The sequence below is a fragment of the Falco cherrug genome, chromosome Z, assembly GCF_023634085.1.
Source record: "Falco cherrug isolate bFalChe1 chromosome Z, bFalChe1.pri, whole genome shotgun sequence".
NCBI classification, from domain to species: Eukaryota; Metazoa; Chordata; class Aves; order Falconiformes; family Falconidae; genus Falco; species Falco cherrug.
The window spans coordinates 13,273,854-13,296,280 of record NC_073720.1 but is presented as its reverse complement, the minus strand read 5'-3'; the positions used below and the strand labels follow the sequence as shown (position 1 = coordinate 13,296,280).

Here is a 22,427-nt window from a genome sequence, read left to right as displayed (position 1 = left end):
CCATCATTTCTCCTAGAAAATGTTCTGTCACACGCTATCATAGCCTGGGGAACCCAACACTTTTAAGGTGTCAGGCAAAGCACACAGCTTTCTCACCAGCAGCAGGGTCTGCTGGTAGGACTATTTCATAGCTGCATTATCTCAGGCTTCCTCAAATAAGTAGAAACCTATTAAATCACAGATTTTAATTCACTTCAGCTGCAGTTCACCACTGTATATAATTCCAAGACAGAGGGTTTAAGGAAATGACTGCTAACATGAGGATAATTAATTTATACTGCCCTGACAAGAATATAGACATAAAACTAAGATAAAGTATGGTTCTAGTTGGTTCATAGTGTCTGCGTTACTTATTTTCAAAAAGATCAGTGAAAGATCCACATAGAGGAGGAAGAGGAGGAGGAAGAAGAAAAGGAGGAGGAGGAGGAGGAGGCAGGGATGAAGAAAAGCATTTGGAAACTTCACTTCTATGAAACATTTTGCTGAGAGTTGGCTTGTGCCCACAGGCACTCCCAGTGGCCCGTCTTTACAGAACCAGGCAGTGTTGCTATAGATGAAGGTTTCGGTACTTGGGCAAACTCTTGAGCTGTGACTTGACATAAAATTTGGGAGCACTTTTAGTACTCCCTGTGTCAGGCTGAAACCGCAGTGAATAGAGGATTTAAATCACTGACCTGTGCTGTAAGGCTTGCACCTGTTCCTATTTGTTTGGGAAAAAAAAAAGTAATTGCTGGATTATGCTTGTGCCTGCAGAGTATGTGCCGGGTGATATCACGTCTGCTTATGCCGCTGCTCTGAAACCTCAACACCTCACTCCTTCGGGAGCTTTTCCATTATTTTATTCAACATGCCGTGGCCCACTGTGCAGCTGCTTTGCAGCTAGATCCCGAGACCTCCCACAGCAGCAGGCTGAGGCCCCGGACCCACAGACAGCTGAAGCCACAAGAGGCTGCCCCTGCTCCAGGACCTGCCCTGTACTGGGAGGCCTGACCACACTGCTCCAGCCAGTGATTCTTCCCTCCAGCACATGGGTCTCTGCTGTGCTTAAAGGCAGATTGCTTCAGCCTTTCATGTCTGCATTTTGCTCCGATGAGGGCTGGCATCAGCACGGAGAAAGCCTCAGGTCACTTTGGCTGGCCCAACCCAAGCCAGAGCCTCCCTGGGGGCAGGTCAGACAGGGAAAGGCTCACATGGACATCCCTGCCCCACCGCTGTCAGGCAGCTCTCCTCCTGTGGCCCACATGGACCTCCAGCCTCTTTGCTCATCCTCCTCCCTCCTGCGCACTCTAGGCTGGTACCCCACCCCCACTACCAAAGCCTCCCAAGACCAGCTGTTACAGTCTAAACACAGCCTATGTCAAGCAACAGCAATTTATTTTAGCTCTGGAACACTCAGAGCAGTGAAATCTACACACCACCTACTTCCTTCCTCCAGCCAGCTATTGCTCAGGAAAACTCACATAAGATGAAGCGGGCTTTGAAACGACATCGCAGCTCCACGCAGCAATGTACCATCTGCCAGGTGATCTCCTGCCAGCTTCTCCACTGGTCCTCTCTTGGTCGCTTCTCCCAGGGCACCGTGTTATGGCTCACTCAGCACGCAGTGCCGTGGCCTTCCCTCGGCTTTTGCTGTCTTGTGCTGACACATAGCCACATCGCCACTTAGCTGACCTGAGAAGCGGTAGCAGGGAAACCAGCAGGTCTTTCTGCCATCACTGAGCCTGCTGCTCAGCCAGCATGAGGAAACTGTAGCTTCTTACCTCATACCTCTACCTATGGAGGTACCTGAATAAACCACCTGGCAACTGGTTTACTCTGTCTCCTGTTCCTCTAAAAAGCCAACCTCAGGCAAACGACACTTATTAGTCATGCTCTCCGTTCTCCAGAAGTAGGACTGTGCAGAAAAAAACCCAAAATCCCCATCAAAGCAGATGTGATCTTCTCTGCCAGGCGATTTCACCATGAACAGATTCTACATACCACTTTGTCAGTAGCCTTCTTCAAAGGAAACCCAGTACTGAGTAGCTCACAGAAATTTTCTGCAAGAGACCGAAGAGTTACTTGACCCCCAGGATGTAACCCAAAGAGGAGCAATTCCTGCCGTTTGTGTGTTCCACCCCCAGACAGGAAGATATTATTAGCAAATAAGTTACTGAAAAGCTAGTTTCTCAAATAAAACTCAGAAGATGGAGAGATGATAAAAGGCAACAGGGCTGACTGTCTAACTATTGCTAAGTTTAAAGAGAATTATAGATATCCATATGCATATACACATATATATACTTTCACTGTATTTCTGTGTGTGAAGTGCTAAGTGATAGAAAACTGCAGTTTTGAAAACCTGTAGGAGCTCACCAATCTGTGCTACTGCTCTGATGTAGTGTTAAACTTAGTTGGAATGCATCGAGTGATGGATGGGAAACGTGTATCACCTCTAGCAGGATTTCCACATGAGAAATGTCTCTGAACTTACCAATCGGATAGAAGGCATAATCTGCCATAGTGCTTGCAAGAGGTTTGGAGTGCATTCTGTTCTACCTGACAGATGAATAAAATCAATAATCAAGTTGCAATTTCAGGGACGAAAACCCAGTACATCTGACAGCTATCTAAATATGAGATATAAAACATATTTGCACTGCATCAAAAGCATAGTGAGATTTCCCTCAATACAAAACCTAAATGAAGGCACAAAAAGACCAAAGATGAAAAAAGTGGAAATAGTTTATTTGCTGCATAAGGAAATTTCTTGTAAATTACATATAAAGAAACTTGCTATGCTGTAGTATATAATTTTCAATATTCCACAAAGATAATTGTAATAAATATACAAAAGAAAACAAAGTAGACTACTAAATCCATCAGGCAACCTACTGAACGGTTCATCAAGTTTTATACTTTGCAGCATCAGCATGCTTAAAATTTTGTTGTTCATTTTGAAGTGCTGCAGCGAAATTCTTTTCACATTTCTTTGGAACATTTTCAAAACCATCTTCCTATAAAATACTGTTCAAAACTAGCAGGCATTAGTTAAACCACCCAAAAAAGTAACACCAAGGTCTAACTGAGGCAAAGGTGTGGTTTTTCTTTTTGCTTTTAAAATCCATTTATTTTTGCCAGGGTTAGGAATTATCTGATATATGTGCACTGTGAGTCCAGTCAGCCTGAAACACCGCCGACTCTTGTCATATTATGACTCTATAAACTTCATAGATTATACAGCTCTGGAAGATTTCTCTATTAGAGACATATCCACTAACAGGAATACAAAAAATACGATAGTGAAGCTGCAAGGTAGTTAGAATGGTTATCCCCTCAAGTGCAGTGTGTGCTTAGAATAATTTTTCCATAATTTCATACTATACCACATCAGGCATTTTTATTTGACTTTAAAATTTAAAAGTGCTGACAAAGCTTTTACTGATGCCCCTAGCCTCTACAAACAACATGCAGAAATTTTTGACACCTTTTGCTGTTCTTTCCCTATCATTTCTACATTTTTTGGAAGAGCAGGCTGAACTGCAGTTTGCACTTCACTGCTCTGGATCACACTAACAGACAGGTCTATTATTCCATACAAATCTTTTACAAACTGAACACATTTCACTATGCTTCACTGTTACTGAATATTTGGGGGCATAAACAGAAACTCTGAAACACGATTACCTAAAAATATTTGTTAATAAGCTTAATGCAAACATTATGTAGAAAAAATGATTTAGTTACAAAAAAATCATTAGAGGGCCAATAAAAATATACTGAAGAGAAGATCTTTACAAAAGTGAGGTTAGGAAATACGAGGCATTGACATTCACTGTAAACATCCTGTGCTCACTAGAATCCCTTGTCTAAAGTGTATGTTCTGGTTTTGTTCCTGAGCTTCATGGCCAACACTTGCATAGATAGCTAAACCTATCATAAAGGGTTGTTTCATACAGACATTTCTGTACTGCTTTGAACAGAACTTCAATGAACTAATGATTTTACCTTTTGAAATAGTTTCATTCCACTACCAGGCAGTTCAAGGAAACTATGAAGCATGGTATGATTTTTGTGTACTCAGTGCATTGGATGGGTTGGGACAGCTACCTTACGGTGTGTTAATCTTAAATAACATTAAGTAGCTGTCTGACGTTCTGGCTTCACACAAATACCTACTTCTGCTCACTGCTGGAAGGCTCACTTCTGCTCTGCCAAAGACTGCATATGGCAAAATGTCAGGAATCTGAGTGCTACAACATCAACTAAGTTAAATCCCCAATAACAAGATACAGCTTATAAACAGTACAAAAGACTTTATGGAGAGTTTCACCTTTACCCAGGCAACATGAGTGCTTTACTCCAGATTAACCTCCCTCTACTGGAGGAAACTAGAAAATACTTTCAGGGTAAACATGACAGGGAGTGGCCTAAGGAGAAAGCCTGAAGAACATACTTGCGCTTTGGATATGAAAAGCAGGCACGTGTTTAGTTACTGCACACGCAAACACACAAGGAAGGTGGTAGAGACAGACAAACAAATCCACCTCACAAACAGCACACAACACAAAAGCAGCAAATTGCCAATTTTAAATCTTATGTTAAGGCAAATCTAGATAATCACCCATAACAGGATTAATAAAAATGGGAAGTTTTCCTTGGCTTTTTTGTTTACTTTTTCTGCGATTGGCTTTTACACATCGACAGAATTTGTTTAAGCACTTTCTGGACATCTTCATCCATTTGACCCTAGACAAGGGGAGAAAGAAGAAAAGATGACTGAATTCAAGCATGTCTCTACGCTTTAAGAAGATTTACAAACTATTTTTGAGGTACAGTAATTAGATCAATTTCCTAAAAGGAAACAGTGTTAAATTTGTGCTTAAACAGTCATACCTTTTGGGCAGAATGTCTTAGATAAAACATGCAAAGTTCTTACTAGATCTGCAGGAGAATCATCTCTCATTAAAACACCAACAGCGTCTAACAGACAATACACAATGATACCTGCACAGCATAGAGAAGATGCATCCTGTAAACTGAGACAATTTCCTGATGTTGTTTCTTTGTTTCCTAGAAAACAGGCAGAAAGTCACAGAGCATTCAGAACTGTTGAACTCAGAACACCCCAACTAGACTTAGAGAGGTCTGGTGAATTACGAGCCATATCTTATGCATGCATGGAAAACCAGCTCAGACAGTACTGTGGCACTAGCCAACCAAAACATAATTTTCTTGGAAGTGTGGTCCACAGAAACTGTAATTCTACCTATCTCAGTAAAAAAGCTGATGAGATGACATCAGTCGTAAGAAGCACTGAGCTGCAGAGATGTGGAATGTGCACATAACTCTACTTCTGACCTTATAAGCAAGCAGAACCGAGAAAAGCCAACAATAATCTGACAAATTAGCCCCTAACTGCAGCTGAGCTCTTCCCTGAAGTCAGCGACCTGTCAGCTAATGCCTTCCCAGGGAAGAGGGAGGTGCTTACAAAGGCCTTAATCCATGAAATCCTCAGTTACTTAGCAGACATTCTAACAAGGAAAGCCAGCCTCCTTTTTCATGGTCACAGACTGCCACATCCCAGAAGCTATCTTTCTAAATAAACATGAAGCTGTTAGGAAAGGTAGCCTACCAGAAGGAAAGATTGCTTCTGTCCCGTTTTAAATCCTACCCGCTTTCTTAATGTATTGCATATCTTCACATCTTACACTACTTTGCTGGTCCTTAAGCAGTGGGAGATGAAGGAATCTTTCAGACTTGGTGGAGAGCGATAAGAAACAGTCTGGACTTTTAACTGACAGTATTTAACTGCCTACTTATTTCCCCCCACTCTGTAGGAAAGCAGACACCAGGTAAGCCATTTAGCATGTCAAGCTGCAGATTCTCCTTTCAGAGGCACTCCAGAGTTCTCAAGAAATGGCTCTGGTAGGCAGCACCTTCTTTTCAGCCTCAGCAGTGAATTAAAGCGCTCCTTTGGACAGGCAAGCTCTCGGAAATAGAAGTTACGACTCCACCTAGCTTACAAGACTGGGCCTTTCATGCACAAACAAATGCAATTAAAAAATTTTCTTTAAGCAGGTCAGAATTTCAGGGAATAAACTGTGCTCCTTATAAACAGATGGATTTGCTTTACTTGAAACTTCATGCCTTCAAGTGACTACTTTCTTCCAGAAAGTCAAACTTATTTTAGCTTAAAAACCAAAACCACTTTGGCTGATGAATGTTCCTGAGAAAACATACAAATCTACAGCACACTGGCCATACTTTACAAAAATTAGGATCTCAGCAGGTGGTCTGGTCACTACATTACATAGCAAGTACAGGAACTTTGCTCAACTATTGATCTGAGGAAATATATTGGGGAAAACAGTTTGCTTTACTTCGCACATTTCTAAGCAGCAACTTGTGACTTGCAGATTCTTAAACGTTTCAGAGAAACAGAGAAATTTCAGAACTTCTGGATGAAAATTCCTCTCCTTGTACTCAATGACTGTGCTCCTTTTTAAATAAGGCAGAGTGATGGATGGCATGCATATCCTCAGAGAACTGGGAATAATAGTGGGTTTACAAATTATCATACTTACAGTCAGCTGGTTTTGCAACTGCTTCACTTGTTGTTGTAACACCTCCAGCTGCTGGCTTTGTCTTTTGGGGGCACTGGTTGAGTAGGAAAGCTGAGAAAGACTGTTCAATGCTTCTTTTAATTTGCTAACTTCCTTGGACATTTCATTGATCTAGGGAGGCAAAAATAGTTTTCGTGAAAAGCTGCAAGGTTTTCATGGCTCTCGTCTTGAGGTTATTTGTGACTTAGATTTAAGATGACGTAAAACCAAGATGTAAATAAGCTCAAAGGACAAACAAAGATATCATGTAAGCAAAGGGTTACAATGCTTCTCTACCCCCCTCCTAGTCCAGTCAATTCGAAATGCATTCCTTGTTCTGAATGCCAGCAATATTTACAAACAAGGATTGCATTTACACCTTTACAAATACTGCTGCTGAATACAAGACAGAAACATACAAAGCATATGCCAGCTATTCACACCTAGCAAAATACATAGCTTTTTATAAATAAATTTGTAGTGACAGATACAGTAGCTGCAGAGGAAGAATAGTCAAGTCATGCTATGGTTGAGATAATATAGTAAAATCATCACAGCAAGTTTTTGATCCTTTCTGATCTTTTGGTTTTTGTCTCTTCTGGAATCTCTTCCTGCTGTAAATCCCCTTTGACTTAAGTTGCCTGAATAGCATGAACCCAATCTAAGCAGAACTTAAAAGAGATAAACTGAAAGATCATGCATATCTCCCAGGGGGGGAGGGAAACCAGCTGTAAATTTAAACATACTAAAACTTCTTTGACTTTGATTTTTTCAGATGGGCAAATGCACTCAGAAGTTCCTCCACTCTGTAACACCTGATACAGAGTCACCACTATTAGGTCACCATGCACCATCCAACATGATTTGCAGTATGAACTCATGTACTACCCCTCCACTGCAGTGAATCACTAACCTTTTTATCTTTATCCTCTTCTAGTTTTGATGAGCTTTCAGAATATCTTTTCATTTCAAGAAGATCTTCTTGAGCTTGATGGTACTTTTGCTGAAGACCAGTCACCTCCCGTTCCTTTGCTTCAAGCAGAGTATGTATACCTTCTTTCTCTTCTTTCAAGTGCAAAACTTCATTTCTCAGTTGCATAACATCTAAGGAAGCGTTTTCCTTCTCTTGGATTACATCCTTCAGTTTAGATGACAAAACACTCACTTCACCCTCTAGTGATGACTGGAGCTTTTCATATGTAGTCTTGGGTACCATTGCTTCATTAATTGCAGCTTTTTCTTCCAGTAATTCCTTCTGTAAGTTTCTTACTTCACTTTCCTTGTTGGTAAGCAGTCCTTTCAGCTCATTTATTTCTTTCTCCATTTCCTTTACAGTATTTCTGAGTGCATTCATCACCTGATGGTGTTCAGTAAGTGGCAAAGAGTTTTGTTTCTGAGTGTCTAACAGTTGCTTTAGTTCTTCTGCTTCATCTAATACTTTTGTGTACTGGGATTTCATTTCTGATAACTCATTCTCTGCTTTGTATTTCAAAGAATTGGTTACCTGCATCAGTTTCTCGTGTTCATCTCTAGGAATGTAGTCCAAAGCTATATCATCTGGAGTTTTTCTCTTTTTATAGTCTTCAAGCTCTGTTTGTGCTTCTTTGTACAACTGCGACAATTCACTAAGTTGTCTGTTGAGCTCATCTACCATTCTGTGCATCACATCTCTCACTTCCCCAGCTTCAGCACTAGGTTCCAGCTGTGTCTGATTTGTCAGTTTGTCCTGTAACCTTTTAATTTCCTCCTGCCCTTCTTTGTACCTCTCAATCAACAATGCTTTCTCTTGATTAATGTTATCAATAACTGAACAATATGAATTCTTCATTTCCTCACACTCTTCCACAGACAATCTGCTTGCCGTGTTCTGCTCTCTTTCTTCAAACTTCTTCTGCAGTGCTCTCACTTTCTCTTTTTGTCTTTCACTTTCCTCCAACACTCTCTTCAATTCTTGCTTAAGCATTTCAACTTCTCCACATGTAACCTTCAACCTACTTGAATCAGAACATATTTCTTCACTTTCGGAAGAAACAAGACCCAGTTTCACTTGCCTTTGTAAATTGAAAACCTCCTTCACAGCTTCTTCATAGGTGTTCTGAGTTTCTTGGAACTTAAGGTTAAGATTAGAACCATTTTCTGAAATGTCTGTGCTATTTAAATTATCTGTTTCTGGGACTCTAGATTGGACATGAGCTTCTATGTGCTTTCTTTTGGCTTCAACAGTCTCAGATTTCCTCTGCCCATCCTTTAAGTCTTCCTGGAGGTACTTCATTTTTACTTCACTGGGGCTTGTCAATTTTTCATGAATTTGCATGGCATTTGATGCAGACTTCAGCTCCTCAGCTGAGAACTCATTTTGTCGATCTGCTGTTTGCTCAAACTCTGTTTGGGTTGAATGATAAGATGCCACAGTTGAATCCACTTCTTTAGGCGTTCTCTCCTGTGCAAAAAGAAACGCAAACAATTGGACAAGGAAAGCAAGTACAGGATTATATTTTTCAGAATAGAGTAAGCAAGGAAATCTTGCCACATCCTACAGAGACAGACAATTAAAGTTCCATGGAAGAAAAATTCAAAACCCAGCTGCTCCCACTTAGTCATCTGCAGTGAGAGAAGACAGTAAGTGCCAAACTCCTCTGAAAGTCTGGGCTGACCTCCATAAGCTAATAATCAAAGCTATGCAAATTAAAGTTCTGCTAACACAACTGTTAACATCATCTTTTAGAATGTGGTTATCATAATAAACAAAATTATTCAGTAATTTATGGGAAAAGTGGGAAGATCAAAACACTTATTTAATCCTTTGGGGCAGAGTATTTCCATGACCTTACCACCAACAAGCTTATTAAATTATCTTCACAGTACATCTCTTTAAAATGGTAAGCAGTTCTTTGTTCTGCTAGTAGATTAAGAGAGCACTAGAACAGCACAAAAATTTGCCACCTGTAATTTGTCCTGCAGCTCCTTATTGTGCAATGTCAGAGAAGCAATTTTTGCTTGCATCAACAGAAGTAGATCTTGCTGGTCAGCTTCAGAACTCGCATCCAACAAACTATCAGTGCCTTTGGAGAAAACAAACAAACAAACAAACAAAAGACTCAAAACCTTTCAAAAAGCTGAAATGCTAGCTAGTTAGTTATTCTAACCTTTCAAATTAAATAGTTTGTTCCCATGACTACTAAGCGTAGTTAGCAAGCAAACCGTTCCCTAGAAACTCTTTCCCCAAAAATGTGTTAATATCACAGAACAGGAACAGGAGGTTTTTGCTAGCAAGCTGCTAGTGGAATTACTAAACTTTACTACCAATACCTATTGTGTCTCACAGTCTAAGCGGAAAGGCACAAGAGGACTTCTGACCAGATTTCAACATTTCATACCACGTAAAACACATCACCAAATACAAAAGTAAGGATTAAGTGTTATTGTATACCTGTTGTGCTGTCAGTCAGTCCATCTTTATTATCTCGATGCAAGGAGATGAATTCTTCCTGCTGAGACACCAAAAGAAAACACTTTCACAGAAAGCAGATGTAAAGCTGGGAAGTATAGACAGTATAGATGTCGCTTGATAAAGCCTGGCAAAGAGTGTTTCTTTTATTTCTGAGGTCTTGTTTAATTGTAGCATGGGGCCAGTATTTTCAAAATCTGCTAAAAGCATTCACATTCCATTGACCAGTTCTCTCTAAATATTAATGCAATATGGGCAACTGTCTTACGGATAGTTTGGAAGCCTGCAGGCCCCGTGATAATTAATAGCAATATTCTGTCATGTATTAAAAAAAAAAAAAAAAAATAATCTTCAGTATCATTAAGTAAAGATCAGACAGAACACACTCAACCATTTCCCTGATGTCTTTTGGTGAAAGAGTTTCTACTTTTTGCATTGCACAATGCTATGCACTTTACTGGTATTAAGTAATGAGCTCTCACAGCATTAATACTTTCATAACCATATTCCTAAATACTAACTAATTTATGACTAATTCCATTTACATATTCAGTAAACTTTAAAGTAATCCACACTGGCTTTATAAATCACACAAATAGATTAGCATTCCTTTTTGTTCCTAAAACTCAGCCAATTCACAGGGTACTTTGCAGTCAGCAAAACAGATTATGAAGATACTATACTCTCCTTCCCTAAGCTTCATAAGAACAGAAAACTGGTACCTTGCACACTTGATCAGCAAAGAAAGCCTGCCCTTTTCCAGTCATGGGAGTGGAAGTTGATGAGTGTGAAGAGGACAGATCACTAAGCTGTAAAAGATTTTATATAAATAGATATGTATACATACATGTACATATACCTACCTCTCTAATATCTGCCCATACACAGACACACACACAAAAGTATTTTTGCCTGCACTAACATAAGTCACAACAACAGGTTAGTGTCAAAGAATACATCTAATTATTTAGCGCTCTTCTGAGTCAGTATTACATATGCACTGTAGCTGTTACACAGGTAACATTCCAGTTTAACATTAAACCTAACTGGAAAGCTACATTTTGATACTATATGAATCCAAGTATTTTACTTTCATATATATATACACACACACTCACTAATGTGCACATATATACATATAATTAAAATATACATGATTATTTACTTATGGAAGTCGCAAAACCAGGAGACCTTTAATTGTAGATGGAAGAAGCAGTTGTACAGTAAAGTTTTTACAGTTCTATCTTAGACCATCCTGTATTTCAAGCAATTTTGCTTAGTTAACCTAACTGACATGTGCTTTCATGGTGTCATCCTAATGTCAGGAAAAGCACTCATGGTAAGACAGGCACATAAAATAACAGTGGCAGAGCAAATCCAGCCCACATCGTTCACATAATATTCAAAACACTTCTCACCCCCTAAAAGCATCTCAAAATTGGTCTTTTCTTTACCTGAATAGGACTGATAGGAGGAGGTGGGGCTTTGCGTTTTTTTGGAGTTCCACTTCTTTCTGAACTTAGTTTAGAGCCTTGATCATGCTGAAAGTTTCACCAGCCAGAAAAGGTAGGTTTGTTAGTTTGGTTAGTAAAGTCTGAGTAAGTTTTTTTATAAAAAATGAAAAATAAAATCCCACATTAATATCAACTTTAGCAGATCATGCAGTGCCTTATTTTTTTCTATGTAAAGACTACGTGTCCACTAACACAAAGATATTAAACATGCCTGACAACAAGAATCTGCCCCCTTGTAATCCATGCTTCAGTGAAAACAAACAAGATTTAGTGAAAAAGCAGAAGCTGACAATAGGTTTAGCACTAGTGATCTAAGTATTTCCATTCATACACAGGCCAGTCATGCCATTCTTAACAGCTGCATCTTTCCCTTTCCACCAGCTTATGCCTGAGCTCCCTGAAAAACATCTCTCTCCACTCAAGAGAAGGAATGAACCAATGCACTACACCCTCATCCCCTTTCCAGTCGCCATCAGGTCTACAAGGTCTACTTACATTGGTTTAATACCATATCTTGGGGTGCAACAAACTAATCTAATTGCCTAAATCTGCTGGGATACTCACAGGTGGGGGTCTCGAGTAAGATGTAACCAGGGATAACCTTCAATTATGTTTCAGAAACTTCCCTTTAAAAGGGAGCTTTTCTAGATTATCTTTACGTTTTAAACAGATAAGGAGTGCAAAAGCCAAGCTCCTGCACTTACACATGAGAAAAGTGGCCTGTCTTCCAGGCACACACATGCACATGCACACACTCTCTCCCTTTTCTCACTGAGGACGCTGGCTGCTGTTACAGAGAGAAACTAAGTTTAAAAGCTATGTTCCTGAAACACATTACTTCAATAAGCAACAAAAACCTTTCACATTACAGAGTAGTCAATGGCAGTGCATCTCACAGTGACATCTACTAGTGCTTCTAGTTATGTCAGTTACTATTCTTTCTTAAGCTACAAGTCTATAGAGCCTAAGCATTTTTAAAACCAAAAGGACAAATACCTGCTTTGCTTTTGTCAAGGACTTTGTATCTGTGAAGAAGAAAAGTGGAATTAGGAACAACTACCAAAGAAAACCGTTCCTAACCCATCTCTCAGCTCTAATTCCCACACCATAAATACTTTTTTTGGCTTTTGAGTTCCTGTCTGAAACCTGAGAAACATATTTCAAATTTGAAATTCCATTTGAACTATGTCCTTTCTCTACTGCTTTTGGAGTTTCATTCTGAGATGAAGTTTGAAGGATTGTGACAATTCTTATTCTACTATAGTCTTGTACCAATCTTGCATATTAGCTTCCTACTTTAGAAATTTGTCTTAGCTTGACAATAAAACCCTCTGCCTGCATTAGTTCCTTCTCCAACCCCTCTACTGAGGAGCTATACGTTCCACATATTCTTTCCTGTAACAAAAAAGGATCTATTCCAAACTGTATGCAAGACTTCACAATGCTGCTACATCAGCTTACTTTTTTTCTCCAAAACACCTCTTTTTGCCCGGCTCAGTGCTTTATCCTCTGCTGAATATTACCATCTATAGCAAAGGCCACATGTTCCTGCATTTGGGAAGACTCAGCCAGACAGACCGTCTTGAAGCTGGCTTCTGAAACTTTTCAATGAAGTAGATTTTTTCACTGCTAAACATACATGTAGCTGGTTCAAGAAGTGACAAACTGCAGATCAGTGTCTCTTACGTACCCACATCCTGAGAGAACTTTGATGATAGGAGATTCTGGATCCCTGTATTCTCAGAGAGCTTGGAATAATGCAGGGCATTCTGTCCAAAGACATCTACTAAACTGAAATCTGCACCTTTCCTAAGCAAGGCTTCCACCATGTTAAGGCTACCAGCTTCACAAGCCATCATCAAAGCAGTTCTGGACAAAACAAAACACACACAGGATAAGTGTCAAGCATGTACTCTTTAAGCAGCAGCTCATTTTTTAAGGAAAAAATAGTTTGACTGTTATTGTGCAATAAAATTCAAGACTTTATCAACATGTGTATCAACACATACATGTAACTGTTTTTTCTCTTCACAAACACCTGCCTGCCCCTCCTCCTCTTCCCCATACTTTCCAGCTGTATCTTCTGCAAAGGCCTGGCTTGCTTTGCACAGGTCTCCAAACATTTCTGAAAATGGGTAGCTGAAGCTAAAAGAATAGTTGTACATAGAAATGGCTCCAGGGTAAAGACAGACTATTAAATCTCACTGCCACACTCCAGTTACAGCTCTACAAGGGATGGTACAACACAAAAGCATTTATTTCATTGCTGTTCTCCTTCATATGTCACTTTTAAGACAAAGTAGACAAATAGTTTTCAACCAAAAAGCTAAACAAATCTCATAAATCTCAAGGCTCTTCTTTGGGTTTGGCTTCAAATCCTGATCTACTTTCAGTTAAAAAAATAATAAAATTCATTAGAGCACAATCAATTTTCTCTCCAACACAGGGCAGCTAGACAGAGTGCCAGATCCTACAGTGAGGGTGGCATACCAAAGAAGTGTTTTCCCAACAGGTTGTACCAGTTTTTCTCAATTATTTGAAGGAGTCACAAGAGATTCACAGAATAATTACAAAGACACAGAGAAGCCCACCTTTCATGCATGCTCCAATACTGGTTTCCTTCTTGGGCATAATTCTCCCTTCTCAACATGAAAACGTGCCTAACAGGTTGGCCAAATTCACTGGCAAACACATTTCTCAGTGCAGATATAAAACTGAAAAGTTATTACAATGATAATATTTGCTAGATACTAAAGACAGTCATTTCACTGAGGAATTAAATATACTCCCTGTAATGGGTGAGCCCTGGAGAAGTGACGGCTGTTGCAGCGCTGTGCTAAGAACTAGTGTGAGAGGCCACTTGGATAACAACTCCAGAGTCACAGGGATGGTTTTAGATTACCAAAATAATTCCCTTAGTCTGTACAAGATAGGAAATTGGAGATGCCATTTTCAAAGGTATCCCTTCCTCTCCCAATAAGGCTTCTCCTTTTTCAGCAAAAACTTAACCACTTTTGTGAACATGACATGCCAGAGCAGGCACTTTTCTCACCAGAAGGAAAGCCTGAAGTAAAATTGTATTTTCCACATCGTATCATTTTCTTGCTTCTACACACAGTACTTTCTTGAAAAAGAAAATATAAAAATGCAAGTCTGTCCTATCTATGACAGAATTGCCTTCATCCAATTAAACTAGCAACTCTTTACACTGTCTGTTAATTGAACACTAAAAGAGTGAGGAGAAGGCAGAGGTCTCACAGTGGGCCGCACCTCAAGTTCAAAGCACTGATGAGGCCATTCAAACCAACCAAGATGACAAAGGGGTTTTCTTTAGACAACTTACAACAAAGAGTGCTCTAATAAACTTTGCACTAATAAAATACAAGTTAGGGCCCAGTCTTACCTTCCCAGGTGCTGCCCAAGAACAATAAGAGCATTGTATCACATACAATGATAAGGATAGCTATCAAGCATAAGTGCCAAGTCTTTGGAGCGCCGTGCTTTACCTTCACAGTTTAATCAACTGTTCATAAAACAGTCCATGATTTCTGAAGACTCTTGACCTTCATAAGTATAATCCAAAAAGTGTATTTTTTCACAACAACGATGTTGCTTTACAAAAACAATTTTCTGACATACACACTATTAATGCAACAAATATCCAAATTGCACCTTCTAAGGTGACAGCAACTCCACTATATAGCTTCACTGTATTTTCCTCTTTCTGCTGTGGCTGCATTATGGTAGAAAACAGAACCCTGCACAGAAGTTACTCCCAAGTAACAGTTTTAGGATTTAAGTTGGAGAAACTAATTCACGCCAAGAAAAGAGCAGCATTTAAAACTGGGACATGTACAAACTGATGTGTGGGTAAGTGCTATCAATCAGATTCTTGTAGGAATTGTTTAAAAACAGGGTTTACTGCTCTAGTAGCCCAAGGGAAATCTTACAGGCACATCTAGATTTATAGTTGCATGGTTTCTGTTTCACCTTTCCCTTCAGGCAGAATTCTGTAAGCCTTCTCAACAATTGGGATATGCTGTCTAGTACAGAAGGCATTATTCACCTAACAACTATTTTGGGAAGGATTTGAGAAGGAAGCATCATTTGACAGTCAGTCTTGGGGAAGAATTAACAAGTTAACTTGCTGTACCTTCCACTTTTATCCCTCGTGTTGATGTCTGCTCCGTGATCCAGAAGGTATTTGCAGACTTCCATATGACCATTTTGTACTGCAAGCAGCAGAGGTATGTTTCCATCCTAGGAACATGTTCAAAGAAACTATCAACAAGCCATTCACTTACAAATATCACTCTTAGATTTAAAGGTCAGCTATGAAGTTTACTTCTATATAGCACAAATGACATGCCATTAGTACATTTTTCTTGTGTACCGTAATGTCGCTGGGTTTACTTTAATTCCTTTCTTGAGCACTGGGGATGCAAATCATTAGGAGTAGGAATGCTTTTTGATGTTTGTACACCCTTTGGTGTTTGCTTAAAGCTACAACATGATGATTTTGGAACTACACAATACCTTTAAGTAGCTCCACAACAAAAATTATTTTAGGCTAAGTACAAGGGAAAAAAATACATACAACCACAGAATAACTTAGTTGAAAGACACCCTTAAAGGTCATCTGGGGTTTCTCCCTCTTTGCTCTCAATCCAAAGCCAGGCAAACTTTAAGTCACAGAACATTGCTCAGAGAGTTGTCCAGTCAAGTTTTAAGTATCTCCAAAGGCAGAGACACCATGCTGTCTCTGGGTTCCAGTGTCTGACTACCTTCACGGTGAGATTATTTTTCCTAGTACCTAACTAGAATTTCCCAATTAGGTCCCCCCGCCAAATTCTGACCACTGCTTAACATTTTGTCATGTACCTCTGAGGCTGGTCTGGCTCCTTTTTCTCTATGATCAACTATGATGTAGCTGAAGACATCTCTTCTTAAGACTAAACAAACCTTTTCTACCTTTAAAATGCATCTGCTGAAATTTTTGGTCTAACCTTTTAACGAGATTTTTTTATTAGAAGGACCAGATAAGGAGGAGATAGATCCAAGTCAAAAACAAACAAACAAACAAATTAAAATACTTTCATGACTTTGGTTTTTTTTTTTTTCTTTTTCTTTTGTGCCTCATTTCGGTCAGGTCCCCTGCCTTTATCATCAGATTCTACATATCATCATTCCCCAAAATAGACCTGCCTGGTTGTAGACATGTCCTAGCAGTGAATGTAGTGTCCCTGAGCCTTTAGACTACACGAAATAGAATTTTTCTCCTCAGGCTTATCATACTCTGCTTGGGCTTTGTGAGCATGCCACAGCACTCTGTCACATAATGGGCCTTTTCCAAAGCCTACTGGAGTCAATGGAAAGACTTTTAATCATGTTTTGCATGTATCAGAACTGATTCTACCTACTTGTATCAATGCCGCAACTTAACCAGCAGTAAATCCTGCCACTACTGTATTAGATTGTGAAGTACTTCCCCACCTCTGCAATGGCAAGCTGCAAAAGGAACCTCCTCCACCAGAGAAATCCAAGACAAATATAAGCCTAGTATTGCTTTGAACTGCTACACCTGAGATAGATTGGAGAGGAGGGTGGTAAAAGCCCTGAAGTATCTGAAGTACAGAAACAGAAGTGGTACGTACCAAATCTTTGATGTTAATGGGACATTTGTGTTCACACAGAAGCTGAACTGCCTGAAGACAACCACACACAGCTAAAAAACAAACAAACAAACAAACTAACCAACAAGCATGAAAGTCCATTAAACCCCATTTTCAAAATTTGTGTTCTCTGCTTTCACTAGCAATACTGCAGCATTACAGTGGGGTCCAAGAAAAAACAAATGAAACTATTTTGTTTTAAGAAGGAAGGAGAGAAACATTAAAAGGATGAACAGCAAGCTGCATGCAGAAATATAACCAATATTCATGGCTGAAATTAGCATGAGAAGATATAATCTTTAGCCTCAAATCAAAATCAACCTAATCTTAAATATTCCTACTGCTCTGCACTTGTAAGTTAAGCTTCTTAACTGTAATTATCTGAAATTCGGTAGTCACAGTATTTATCTAAAAAAACACCTGAAATTTGCAAATCACCAGATGCAGTCATTACATTTATGTAATTAGAACCTAAAGAGCTCCATGAGGCTGAAGAACTTGGAATATCAAGCATGACAAAAGAGATAGTAGAAGCTTTCAACAAAGAAGTTACCTGCGTAATGTAAAGCTGTTTTCCCAGAATTGTCAGTGCTGTCTGTTGGACATTTACTCTGCACAGTTCACCAAGGAAAAGGGAAAAAAGCAATTAGAGAAACACCAAGAAAACAAAACATATGTTTGATGCTAAAGACAGGGTACTGAACATGTTTGACAAAAGTTTTATGAGCTGCTCCAGAAAAGAATATTGAAGAAAGGCACAGTTTCCCTCTCTTTGTCAGTCTGGTCTCTCCTTTCTTGGTACCAGCTTACATTGAAGCCATAGGAAATACGGTGAAAGAGATAGCCCTAAAAAATGTTATAGTTTTAGAACAATTTAAATTAGGAAAGAAAAAAAAAAAGGAAAGAAATGCTCTTTTTTGCCTCAGAAAAGCTTCATGATTTTTTCTTACATTACAGAAGAGCTAAAGCAACCATGTCCTAAGGCAATTAGTCTTGCGTGATTTCTGTTGAAGGCAATACGGCTTCATTTGCATTTGTAAAAACTTAAGCATTATCAATCCAGTAATGTTTTGTGGTATTATAAGCCACCTATTACTACTGATCAGTCTAGACTTCAAAGTAATAAATTATAAAAACTAAAAAAAAAAAAAAAAAAAAAAAAAAAGTAAAATTCAAATATTTATCAAGACTTGGTTTTGGTTACAGAAAATTTTAGCTTTAGTTAACATCAAAGAAAGAATCATATAATCATTTAAGTTGGAAAAAGGCCTTCAAGATCTCTAAATCCAACTGTTAACCTAGCACTGCCAAGTGCACCCCACCACTAAACCATGTCCCTAAACGTCATACACTTCCAGGGATGTTGACTCAACCACACCTGGCAACCCTTTCAGTGAAGAAACTTTTCCTAATATCCAAACTAAACCTGTCTGGCACAACTTAAAGCCATTTCCTCTTATCCTACCACTTGTTACTCGAGAAAAGAGACCAACACCCTCCTCACTACAACCTCCTTTCAGGCAGCTCCAGAGAGCAATAAGGTCCCCCCAGAGCCTCCTTTTCTACAGACTAAACGACCCCAGTTCCTTCAGGTGATCCTCGTAAGACTTGTGCTCTAGAGCCTTCACCAGCTTCACTGCCCTTCTTTGGACATGAGCAGATGAGACCCTGAAATATTTGGCTTCTAAAAACCAAACATTAGAGCTTTTGCCTTTCAAACGTAGCAGTGCCTCCAACACTTCTACAATTTTCTAGGAAAACAGGTTCACATAGATTACCACATTCTATAACAGAAACATCAAGATTCTGCCTGTATAAAATATTTAGCCTGTTTTAATTCAACTCTAGCATGTCAAGATTAGACATTCTTCACATGTACAGTTTGTATCACCAAGAAAGCAATCCAAAGAACATGAATTACTGGAGAATAATAACAATGTATTTGCACTAACAAACATATTTAGAAATTTGCATATTGCAATAAAATTAGGAAAATATCACCAAAAGCACTCTGTGGTTGTATCTAGTAAGTGAAGGGACAGCAGATATTTGGTATTAAACACACATCTAGTTGCAGTTGATCATGCTGCTGCATGTGATACCATCAGTGACAGCTTGATGTCACCGTTTATGCTGTAAATGGGTTTGCATTAGAAGTCGTAGATATTCACAAAGAAATCCTGAAGAGGGGAGGCTCAGTGGTTAAAGACAACCCTTGCCAGGAGTGGAGAAACAAGTCAGCTTGCAACAAGCATGGGGACTGGACCCAGTACTGTCAGAGACATTGACAGGGGTCAGTCACAGGACAATTGGAGAGCCTGAGGTAACCAGGGAAAAGCAATTTGGAGGCTGGGATACGAGATCCATTCTCTCTCTGCACCACTGTGCTTGAGCAGAATTAGTCATTATTTCATTATCTCATCAGTAGTATGAGCCTCAGTCTTAATGATAACTCCAAACTCCTAAAAATCTGTCCCATTCCTCTGATTGCCTCCACCAAAACTCACCTGGCTTTCTGAAATGGAGCTGAGATAGACTACGTTTCTCCTCACTTACCAATGAACATCTTCAGCCTCAATACCAAGAGAATCTTAAGTTTCTCATCTTCCTTCCCCATTCTACTCCCTTTAACCCCTCACTGTCCTTTACCCCATTTCATCAAGGACTCAGGTATTTCCATATTTTAGCATCTAAACTACTTTGGTTTCTTCTCCCATTGACTTTAAACAGGACAGACATTTCTATGGTCATCACCAGACAGAAAGTATTCCAGCGGAACAGTACCAACCCCCCATCCCCCCAAGAAGTGAAAGACCCTTTTCCCAGCACCTCTTAACCCATCTACTTCCAAGCCATCCAACCACACAGACAAGACACAGGAAGGTAGACAGAAGCTGCAACCTGCTTGAAACCCAACCCTGCTATGTCAGATCGGCTGCACATTGAAAATTGCTAATTGTGGACCACTCAGGGAAGACACCACATTGTTTTTTTATCATCCATTCACAGTGCCTAAAGGTCTTTAAACTCAAGCACCCCTCTTGATTGCAAGGACACAGGACAACAGTATAGGAGTGTGATGCAGATTATTAGCAGGAAACGTGTCCATATCTGGTGGAACCAATCTAGAGAAACAAAAGGAAAACTTAAAAAAATCAAAATCAATTTGTTACTTTACCTGAAGTAATCTCTTAATGCAATCAGGGTGGCTGTTCTTTGCTGCAAGATGTAAAGCACTGTGCCCTAGATGAATGAAACCAAAGCAAATTATTCAATCATGTCAAAGCATAGGAATAAACACTTCTATGACAAAAGCAGAATTTTGAATTATCCATCTTGTTCCTATCATGACACATGAAAAGTAGAGAGAGGATATAAAACAAATACCTACATCAAGCAGCATGTATTCACAACAGACAGTTGTTCAAGCAGTTAATACAACAATCTTAATGTCTAGCTTCATATAAAGGAATGACACAAACATGGTATCAGGCTATACCTTGGCAGAAGTAAGTCTCAGATTGTGCAGTTATGTTTTGTTTCTTAAAAAACAATTTGCCTGTATTACTCAGCCTCCCTTGCAGAGAGATGTCTGCCAAGTGTCTTCATGACTTCTCCCACTTGGCAATGTAAAAGGAACCCAGCACCAAGAGCAAAACCAGCCCCGACAAACCCCTACGTTGAATCTGTATCAGCCGCGGAGTGCTCATAGAAGAGGACTCAGAACACAGGCTGGCTTCGGTTTGCATCTTGTAGATTCCCTTTTCTGTTAATTTATTTGGCAACTGTGAGCTCATATTTATCTATGCAATACAGTGATTTACTGATTATAGATTTATGATGAAAGACTGCAGTCTCTCCTCTAGTTTCATCCTACAGAGCATTCGAAAAATTAAAGAAGCAAGATAGCAAAAGAATAAATTATCCATGTAACTATGAAAAGGAGCCAAGATATAGTACCCAATATAGACAGAGGCACTTGTGACAGTAGAATCTCACTGTAAATAATGTGACTATTACAGACAAGGCTTTCCCTAATGCATACTGGGTCAACACTCTCAGGTGACAGCAGGCAACCTCTTATTATCCAAATAACTAATAAATCCTGAGGCAAGATGAAGTATGAATTCTGAATAATAGTCTGTAACAGGTACATATATTCTCTTATCATTATATATAATCTGAACACTTCTTCCGCTATCACAGATGTTTCCTTATAGAGGCAAATAATTTCCATGTATGACAGAAATTCCTTCAGGCTGCAATTGGTGGCCAAAACAGAACCCGTGAGACTAACATTTATAGATCATTACTGAAGAGACAGAATGCTGACACCTTACTCAGGCAACTCTAGCCAGCCAGAGAAAATGCTAGGCATGGATTCCAGAGACATGTCAACTGAAATCTATTAAGAAGATTTTGGCAGTTGCGAATTCAGCTCCCATCATTCTTCTAGTGGAGTAGTAATTAAGGTACAGGACTTTTGAGGGGTGAAACAACATACTTAATAGCTCTCAGCTCTGTTTTGGCCTGTATCAGCTCTTTGCACTATATCATAACCCTGAGGAAATGTCTTACTGCAACTCCTGTACAATTAATGGGGTTAATAGCTTTGATACACATAAAAGCAACACCAAAGACCTTGATTTGACCTATAAAAAGCCTCAAATGAGGTTAACAGAAAGAGTTGGTGGAGTGGGATTTTTTTTTTTTAATTTAAAAATAAATAAGATAAAAATTTAACAGCTATTTCACATCTGGATTCCACTATAAATGCTGACATTTACAGTATTAGGGCAAAAGTTTTTAAGGGCTCTAGGATCTGAATCTTATGTGCAGAAAAACAAGTATGCCTAAACCTGCAAATGTTACAACTGCTTTTCCTACACACGATGCGTGGGGAAAAGCAGTGTTGTCAAATCTGTAGCTGCACTGCGCACATCAAGAACTATATAGGCAAACTGAGTGTACTATGCTGTATGTGTAGGTTCACAGAGGCATACCTGCACCATCCTGGGCTGCCACATCTGCACCATGTGTCACCATAATCCTGAGGCACTCTGCATGCCCTTTCGTTGCCGCCAGGTGAAAACTGGAAGAAAGCATTTACATGTCACTTTCCTTTTATTAAAACCTCATTTCTCTTTCATTCACAAACCAAGTACTGGCAAGTTCTCCCCTCCCTGTCCTTAGATCTTTTGGCATCCTT

General features: G+C 39.4%; 1 protein-coding gene across 9 annotated transcripts in view; it reads right to left on the bottom strand.

Annotated features, from left to right (window-relative positions):
• Positions 1-2,706: 2,706 nt before the first annotated feature.
• RAI14 (retinoic acid induced 14) overlaps positions 2,707-22,427 on the bottom strand; it is an 87,314-nt gene continuing 67,593 nt past the window's right edge. For 5 of the 9 annotated variants that reach the window (XM_055698504.1, XM_055698503.1, XM_055698505.1 and 2 more), the window contains 15 exons: positions 22,222-22,310; positions 20,397-20,461; positions 17,772-17,829; positions 17,201-17,271; positions 15,700-15,806; positions 13,237-13,415; positions 12,543-12,571; positions 11,487-11,573; positions 10,755-10,841; positions 10,015-10,075; positions 9,528-9,646; positions 7,498-9,024; positions 6,567-6,716; positions 4,987-5,052; positions 2,707-4,728 (listed from right to left, as the gene is read on the bottom strand). In XM_055698504.1, the coding sequence (XP_055554479.1) occupies positions 4,651-4,728; positions 4,987-5,052; positions 6,567-6,716; positions 7,498-9,024; positions 9,528-9,646; positions 10,015-10,075; positions 10,755-10,841; positions 11,487-11,573; positions 12,543-12,571; positions 13,237-13,415; positions 15,700-15,806; positions 17,201-17,271; positions 17,772-17,829; positions 20,397-20,461; positions 22,222-22,310 (2,773 nt within the window). In that variant the 3' untranslated portion in view covers positions 2,707-4,650. The remainder of the gene's footprint in view (positions 4,729-4,986; positions 5,053-6,566; positions 6,717-7,497; positions 9,025-9,527; positions 9,647-10,014; positions 10,076-10,754; positions 10,842-11,486; positions 11,574-12,542; positions 12,572-13,236; positions 13,416-15,699; positions 15,807-17,200; positions 17,272-17,771; positions 17,830-20,396; positions 20,462-22,221; positions 22,311-22,427) is intronic. The other 4 variants (XM_055698506.1, XM_055698500.1, XM_055698499.1 and 1 more) reach the window with 3 other exon arrangements.